At 38.4% G+C, this 9,390-nt stretch overlaps 1 protein-coding gene across 1 annotated transcript; it reads left to right on the forward strand.

Annotated features, from left to right (window-relative positions):
- The first annotated feature begins 1,258 nt into the window (after window positions 1-1,258).
- Window positions 1,259-3,639, forward strand: LOC104952063 (NAD-dependent protein deacylase sirtuin-5A, mitochondrial-like). The gene is made up of 5 exons (XM_010778819.1): window positions 1,259-1,351; window positions 1,474-1,527; window positions 2,078-2,201; window positions 2,380-2,495; window positions 2,678-3,639. Exons 1-5 carry the CDS (start codon window positions 1,272-1,274, stop codon window positions 2,748-2,750), a joined length of 447 nt encoding a protein of 148 aa, XP_010777121.1. The 5' UTR covers window positions 1,259-1,271; the 3' UTR covers window positions 2,751-3,639.
- Window positions 3,640-9,390: the final 5,751 nt, after the last annotated feature.

The following is a 9,390-nucleotide window of genomic DNA, read 5'->3' on the forward strand; positions in this document are numbered from 1 at the left end:
ACGGGACGCACATAAAAATAATTGCGCCATCAAAAGATGAGGACGTGTTCGTCAATAGAAAGAAAGTACATTCCATCAACACGCAGATTGTTTTCATTCATCATGATAGGGGGACTTGAACGGCGGTATGGGCTGTTATTGAAATTGTTTAAGTGCTGGAAATATGCTCATTGGATAATAGTTTGCAGGGTGCTTTTAATTGCCTCCTTGATTTAATGCAATTTACGTGTTTTTATTGTTTGCTCTCTCTCTTTAACGTGCATATACAACGTCATTATCGTGGTCTGCACAAACTTGTCATCATGCGTGTATTCTGCTAACTGCACTGTCCATAACTATTTGATAGGAATACATTTCTAGCCGAGGCTATTTCCTTGTTTTTCGGTGATTTAGTGGGCTCGTTTGTGGGATGTTGAGGATGAGTTTCACCGAGACCGCCTACTCTGAACAACCAATCACCGTACTGACCGCTTCTAAACTCATGCACGAGAATCGACGTCATCCATAGCAACGGCGCGTCACTCTTAGTTCACTCTTAGTGATTTATCCTTAGTATGAGTAGGTCTCAGCGGCTTTGTGAATAACTTTTAAGAAAAAACTCCTACGTAAAATGTTTTAGCGCGAGTTAGGAGCGCTCCTAGCGGTAAGATAAAATGCTTTGTGAATACGGCCCCAGATCTTGGCTTGATTCTGTGGTTTTCTGTAGCACTCATTTTGTAGTTGGCATCTTTCCTAAATTGAACTAAAGTATATTTAAATTATGTTTATTTCGATGCATCAAATGTGTTACAACCTTGCAAAAAAAAAAAATACTAAGTAGGGCTAAAATGCAATTTCATTTAAAGTAAATCATGAAGGTGCTCCATAGTCAGTGTAACTGGAAACTATGACAGCACCATTATTTATGCCATGTTTTACTTGGTTGTGGAAACATTTTGTGATTCATAGTTGGTCTTTCAAACAAACATCCCATGAGCCAACAGAGTTAGTCAGTCATTTCATATCAGTACACCAACTCCAAAGCTGATTCTCTCATTTCAAACTTAAAATCTTTTGTTTTCACACAGTTCTAGGGTAGATTGTGGCAAAAACTGTACCAAACCTTTATTTCTTTGCTCAATTCTTGCTTTAATTAACTGTGTCTGAGTCAGGAAAACAGGACTATTACTGTCAATAAGTTCTGTGGAGAAGGAGATGTTTTCAATGGCTGTGGTGGGCTCAGATGAAAAACAGCTGTGTTTTGTTGTTGTTGTGAAACTGCAGGCAGTCTTATGGAGACGCGCTGTGTGAGTTGTGGACACGTGGCTGTCAACAAGCGGAGCCCCATATGTGCTGCCCTAAAGGACAAAGGGTAAAAGACAGCCCCTCTGGAGTAAACACACACTGATAAACATGCAAGATGTATAGCCTGAGCTCTTCAGTTTGACCCACATGTGTCATTTACCCCACTGTGTTTGCTCTCTTACTGTACAGCGCACCTGACGCAGATGTTGCTGATGCCCAGATTCCTGTGGATAAACTACCAAGGTGGGATTACCGTCACTTCATATTAACGACTCTTTGGTCAGATTAACTTTCCGACTGATCATTGTTCTTAGGTGGAGTTTAACTGGGACATGGGTATCGTCATTAATCTGAGTTTAGTGATTTTAGACAAAAAAAACATCAGTGACCTGTGGCAAGCATAACATATATTTTTCTTTGCCTCTCTGGCCTTCATGACTTGGTTGTATCATGCTTTGTGGTGACCTGGGAATTAACTCAATTCCAATGTTATTGATATGGCAGCCAGGGCTTCCACATGGGGGCAGTAGTGAGCTATGAACATATTGGCTTTCTAGCAAAGGTTGCTAAATAAAAGCAAATAATAAGAGTTACACACTGCCAACTAAAAGTAACCTTGATATGACAACAAACACATGTCCGCTGCTTCATTGTTTTTCATTGATTTTAACCATCAAGCATGTTGCATGCATGGCTATACAATCAGGGAAATTAGTGACGTATGTGTGGATTTAGACTTGTGCGGAATAAAACAATGAATCGTCTAAGGACTGTTTGGTGCTGCTGTATCAAGGTGTGGCGAAAGAGACTGCCGCGGTCTTCTGAGACCCAACGTGGTGTTTTTCGGAGAAACCATGGACTCTCATATCCTGACCAAGGTGGAAGAACAGATGGAAACCTGTGATCTCTGTCTGGTGGTGAGTCATCCTTTTTTTTTTTAAGTGGATACATGTTATATCTTCCTCCTGTGTAATATTAGTAGGTAAACAAATATTTTGTCAAAATTGATAAAAGACTGTACCATTTTATTACTATACTGTTAAGTAGATTTCAAGTTGACACTGGTGTTTTTCTCTCCCTGTTGTTAACCTGTAGGTGGGCACATCTTCCATTGTTTACCCAGCAGCCATGTTTGGGCCCCAGATTGCTTCAAGGGGTGTCCCAGTGGCGGAATTTAACACCAATACAACTCCAAAAACTGAGTACTTCACGTAAGTTATTCACAAAACTGAATTTTCTATATTTAACCAAGTTGTTAGTTAGTAAGCTAAAAGTGATATTTAGTGCCATCCAGTTAAAGAATAGGCAATATCCAGAACCTTGAATCAATAAGTTACCTTTACCCTTTTAACCTAAAATTCTGACCTTGTTTTTTCTGTGTGATGTGGCTCAGGTTCCACTTCCAGGGTCCATGTGGAACAACGCTTCCCCAGGCTTTGGCGCAACATGAATCGGAGGGTATTTAAGTTTGTAAAAATAATTACTTTACAAACAGTAACCAGCGGCTTCTTCTACATACTAATGCAATCAAAGGCTCGTGGGTGGTGCATAGCATTATTTTTCTTCAAATGTTTGCCTTACAATAAGTTGTTTATCCTTGGTAGATGGAGGGTTAAGCTTAGAATTTAGCTTGTTTGAACTTGGAGATGGATATCTTAATACTTGAATATACTGTATAGCTGGATAAACTGGAAATGGGGTTTTGTATGTTTTACATATTTACTGCTTTGAGTTAGGCAGGAGCTATGCAGTTTGGTATACCATAGGGAATGCACTATGTGTAGTTATTTGCATTGGATATTGTATCCTGAGATATTAGAGGGTATTACTATTCCAATATAATGTTGCGTATAAGATGCTGGTGAGGAATTGTCCTATTTTGCTGTTTATCAAAACAAATGACTTCTGATGCAAATGGAGAATATTCATTGTTTCTCTACTGAACAGAACCTAATCTTGTGCCTTTCAAAACTGTTTACACAACCTTGACCAAAGGCTTGCTTTAAACCTTTAGTGCAAATCAACCAATGTTACAGTTTCAGAGTTTGCTTTGACCAAGGACAGAGAAGGTAGAGAGGGGGAAATGTTCTCTGTTCAATCCTAGCCTGATGCCGCATAAACTCCTTCTCATGCTGTTTGTAGGAAATCAATAGGTACATGTCATGGGTTATTCAAAAATAGATAGTGTTTTTTGCTTTTTCAAATATATGTTTAACTGTTGATAGATAAAAATGAAAGCAATCACATATTTGATAACCCTAACGCTGCCTTTAAGCATCACGCACAATTCCTTGATGTTGATGAAAACTTCCAATGCAATAATAGAGAATGTTATTATTAAAACACTAAATGTACGTTGGCTGTTATTGTGTTTTATTATCTGCATTAATAAATAATTGTTCCTTTTTTTTTGTGTGTATGTGCCACAAATGAACAGTAGATGCCAGCATGTAGCTTTCTATCCTAGGTTATACAGTAACTCAACACTATTGTATCCAGTTTTTCTCTTGGTATGCATGAGTGAGAGGAAATGCAGACTCAAGCACCCTGAGGCCAGATTTGTTACAGCTGAGGCGAGCCGAGTACAAAGTATGAGCCTCAATCATAATGCTGCTGAGGATGGAAACAGTCTGAAGTGAAAAGCAGTCTATGACACAATGGGGCATTTGTTGCCCCAGCTTTTCTCTTACATGGATGTCGATACCTTTTTATGTTTCCATAGTATTATTTTTGGAGGGGGTTGTTTAAATTAGACATTTTAAACAAGTTCAAAAATGTGGTTTATTCGGTTTTAGATTATTTATTTTTTCTAGATTGTGGCTCAGTGTTACCAAATCTGTTTGCCTTGCTACAGCTTCAATCAAACTTTTGACAATAAGTAATCGCTTACATACAGCTCTGAAGAAATGAAGAGACCCCTGCAAAATGATCAGTTTCTCGGTTTCTCTATCCTTCAGAGGTCATGTTGTGGTCCCATAACTCGCTGAACGGTCTTCACCAGCTGTTGCAGATCTTTCAGGTGTTTCCTTGTGCAGCAGTAGACCAAGGCCGTTTCTCAATGTCGAGTACACATGCTGCAGAGCCACTATTTCAAGTATACTACGTCATCGAGTGGCGCCGAAGGACTGTTTAAATGCATGCATGTTTCATGCCCAGCATTCTGCGCCACTCTGACGTAGTATACTTGAAATAGTGGCTCTGCAGCATGTGTACTCGACATTGAGAAACGGCCCATGACACTGTTGATGGTGGCACAGACGTGTATCATCAAGGCAAAGAATCCAACTCCTTAAGCATTTATCTTCATTGACTGACTGGACTAACATGGTTAAGTCACCCAGTGGAAATGAGAGATGTAGGGCTAGGAGTCATTAAAATTACCCATGGAAGGTTATGTTCATTAGACAGTGTTATGATAATGTGATGATAGTCGTAAAGGAATTATCTCAAGAGAGCTACACTGACTACGTGTTTGAGCGATAGGGACACAAACACACACACACACACACACACCCACAGGTATGTGATCCATCTTCAGTATCTCACGGGAGTCGAGCTAATTTCATGCCCACTGTAGTTTCAGTCCTCACGTTATTACATTTTTAGTACACACAGAATTGCCGGACCAAACGCACCACACATTTGTTCACATTGGTTAAAAAGCACGTGCTGCCCTCAGGTTGTATTCCTCTTACTGTATGGCGCCTTACCACTTGCTTTTTCTGCTCAACAACTGGATCCAAATCAAATCCCTTTGTTTAAAACTATACCTTCACCTGTTAATGAACATACTCATCATCATTGCCATGATTAGATTTCCTCATTTCCTTGTTTATCACTGCTGCTTGTCCTTCAAGGGGATGTAAGGCCAAGTCCCATTTGTCATCAGGAAAAAAGGTACATTGAGGAGCACTTAAGATAAATCTCCGCCGTCTGATTTGGTAATTTCTTGAACTGATGTGAACAAGGCATTCAGAGAGCGGACAACTCTGCTCCCAAGTCCTGTAGCTCATTCATGAACGCAGTTGGTAGGGATGAGACAGAAGTGGAAATGTTGTTGTCTGACCCAAAAAAACGTGAACGAAACGTGAACATTACAAATATTTTATTTATTTTAAAAACAGGTGTAAACATATTTTATGAAAGGAAATGGAAAGCGTAGACATAAGCAAATGTGCTTCAGTATTTTAGAAAAAAAAGGGATTGTTTTACAGTGTTGTCCAGGTTAAGTGTTTGATATAATTTGTTTCTGTTGTGTATGACATAATATAACCAAACCATAAACATATGTTTAAACATTTTCAATTAACAGATGGGCTTCCAAAATAGTTTGGATTTAAAAAATAAGCGTAGCCTATTTAATTTGGTTGCAGAGGAAAATAGAACAACAAAGGCTTAGTTGTTTTCTATTTATAGCAGATATCAATTCACTGCAATGGAGGCTGGGGCTTGTCTCACGTGTGTGTGTGCATACACACACACACACTGCTAGCAACACGTACTAAGCTTCTCATCGTCTCCTGTTCTTAACCTTTCCTTGAACTCTTTGTGCAAGAACTGGCTGTGAAACCAAAGGTCTACTGCTAATCCCTCACTGCCATGAGAACCATCGTAATTTATAAGTAGCAAAAGCACTAATCACATCATTCATTGAAGGACCCACTTTTCCACCCTACAATGTATTTTGTGTTGTTTTATTTTTGGTCTTCTGTTCCACAAAAGCCTGATATCCCCACAATGAACACGATATGAAAAACAGTGATCCAGATATGTCTTTCTCCATATCTCCGACATTTCCTTGATTTATACTGATACTTCGAGGTAGCCTGATGGAGAATAGGGGCTCAGGTGCAAGCTAATCTGCTCTTTCCCTACACTCATTAGGATCAAGGCCAGCAACCACTTTCTCCTGGTTATTGATCACCAGAGAAGTATTTGACTCTATATGAGGACAGCAGCGCAGGCATACTTTAGAGGAGCCTGTTGAATCCTGTGTGTGTCTTTGAAATTCAATATCCATTTCGTATTCAACATCAGGCCTTTTTTAAAGTGTTGTTGAATCTCATCTGTTATGTCTCCAATCAGCTTGTGTTCGATTGTCTCCTAGATCTGTAACTCTTTATCTGACCCTATCTTACCCACTCAGTATTTATTGTATACATAGGTGTCGGTTAACCAGCAGGGAAGGCCTCTCCTGTTGTCTTAGCTTTTCTATCTTTATTTCTGCCATCATGTCTCTCTTACTTTCTCTCTTTCTCATTTCACTTAGCTTGAGATAGGCTTTGCTACATACAGTACACTGTTTCCAAAGCTATTTCCCTCACCAAGTAAATTACTGAAATGTGGTGTCTACGGAAAATCGTTACAAACTCAGGAACACAACTAATCAGATCCTAGAGGTTTTAAACTTTCCTCCAAAGTCAGACAAAACTATCTGGAAGAGAAAACAAAGCAAACATGGTTACCAAGACCTACACTACATACGTGTGCACACACCCATATTTCCTGTGTGAAGTGGGATTCTTACCGACATTTAGGGAATTTTTACTTTTGGCAAGTGTTGGCTGTGTGATCATCTGACTGAATATGTTTTTAGTTAATGCTGTATTTTCTGACCGCAGCAACACAATGGTATTAGAATTCTAAAAATAAGGCCTAAGTTGTGATAAATGATCATTAGTTCCATAGTTTTACATTTTGATTTGATCTTTCTTTCACCACTAGCTCTGATGTTGTAGTAGAGCTGATTTCAGTGCCTATAGGTAGTAATTAGAGCAGTGTTAAGCTTTATCAGTTAGTGAACTCTCTCTCTCTACCTCTCTCTACCTTAATGTTTCTGCATCCAAATTCATTGATGTACGTACTTTGGGAGCCAGCTATTGTGGGAGGAGACAAGACACATGGACTTGACGTATACACTTAAACACACACATACGCACATAGATTAGCTTAAACATTGCCTCTCCCCCAGATTACTGGAACTATCAGAAGCTTTAAGAGGATTTCACAATGGGGTGGGTGTATCACTTGAATCTCATGCACCTGATGGCTATTGATCCACCCTAAGCCTTCAAACAGACACGTGCAATAACAGCCACAGTTGCCCCTGACCTTGTGTTTTTGTAGTGTTGTTGGAGGTTGGGCAGTGTCTTGCTTCTTTGAAGTTAGGTCTAGAGAGCAGTACTTTCAAATAGCACAGTCCTATAGACAGTGTCTCTATCATAAATATGAAGTTGTTGGATGGAAAACATCCAAACAGTATTGCAAACGATACAAAAAAGGAATAAAAAGACAAATAGATAGATAGTTAGATAGATAGATAGGTACTTATTGATCCCAATTTGGGAAATGTTTGCTTTGCAGCAGCATAAAAAACACAAGACAATGTACATAAGATAAATGAAGACACAAGAAATAAACAGTCCAACATATTTCAGAAATAGAAATAACATAGCATTACATATTAAAAAAAGTTAAATAATATTACATTAAAAATATATATACAAGTGGAAATACAAATTTCCAGTAACAAATATAATGTAACAAATGTAATGCAGGATACTATTGTGCAACTACAAGTGTGCAAATACAAACCGCTTTTCTAATATAGTCTGCAGTTCAAATAAATGTGTCCATGAACAGTATAGTCTAGCTGTCAGGTTTATTAGCAATGCTGATGTGAGTGGAATATTAGAAGGGGGGTGTTGTCTTTAATAGAGGAGACGCTGAACGAGTCCCTCAGATGTGTAGGTTGATAAGCAAAAGGTTGTAATCAGCAAGCTGTCATGTGAGAAGACGGGATAATATCAGGTAAACTGTTTAGGGAAAGGCAGGAGCTGCACCAGGAGTACATGGTTATACTTTATATATTATGTCTAACTGTTCTAATCCTTAAAAAATATGTAGAATACAATAATTGGTCAATGTCCCTTTACAATATAATAACTAGCTATGAACCTTTTTTTAACTTACCCTGAAAAGGAAATAGGTGTTGTTTCAATATGACAAACAACATAATGTGTTCACTAAAGGCTACTTTAATTATTTAATTGTATTTCACACAGCATTTGCCTTCCCAGAAGTCTATTGTTTAACCTCTCATACAAATTATTATGGAAAGAATGCAAGATCTTTAGGAAGGAAGTATATTTAAGATCAGAAGCTGGATAATGTAATTGATTTGTTAAATCCTACATGGCATAATTCATCCCTGGCCCTGAAAACGATTTCTTAGGCCACTGGGTGGGGCTATGTTATTTGACCTACAAATCTAGATTAATTTAGCTGCTGATCACAAATGTTAAAAACAGAACACACTACATATATCTGATTATGACAGATGCTTTTGTTTCTTTTTACTGAGGATATAGAAAGCAAAACAGCATTAACACGCTATTCAAGTTATGTGTTGTCATATTTCTATGTGCAATGCTTTAGAAAAATCATTAAAAAAAATATTATTAGAATACATGACAAACAGATGACCTGTGTGAGATCAATATTTGGTTGTGTGAGGTTCTTAAAATGGAGTCGAAACCCGGTCACTGACCTTGTTGACCCTGAACTGTCAAGTGCATCCACAGATGAATTATGTTTGAATCATGCACTCTGTGGACACATAGCTTCTCCATGTGTCTGTTGTGACCCCAGAGGGGACAAATCATTGGCTGTCGGGAATGAAAGATAAGCTTGTGGATTTTTTCCCCAAGACCACTTTTGATTTGGTAATTATGTGTGTATTATGTTTTCAGCCCTGACAAATGGAGTTCTGCAGGTTCCGGCTCAAGGCTGAATTTGGACTCATTCCTTTTAAGTGTATGTGAAAAATTACTGGTTTGTGGCCATATTTGATTTATACTTTCTATTCTATTTCATAACTAAAGGAAAATAAACATATTCATCACCACGTTATGGATCTCATAAAGCTTATATATTAACACCAAGTTCTCCATCTGTTGTAGTTTTCTTATCATAACAATATAGCCTTTTCAGGAACAGCGCACCTGACTGTGAAAAAAACGTGTTTTCTTTCTTAGCACATTTTAATTAAGGCTGACATCAGCTAATTCCCAACATGCATCGCCAGTCCCTCTTGGGTCTGGCTTG

The sequence above is a fragment of the Notothenia coriiceps genome, unplaced genomic scaffold, assembly GCF_000735185.1.
Source record: "Notothenia coriiceps isolate Sejong01 unplaced genomic scaffold, NC01 NC01_scaffold00019478, whole genome shotgun sequence".
NCBI classification, from domain to species: domain Eukaryota; kingdom Metazoa; phylum Chordata; class Actinopteri; order Perciformes; family Nototheniidae; genus Notothenia; species Notothenia coriiceps.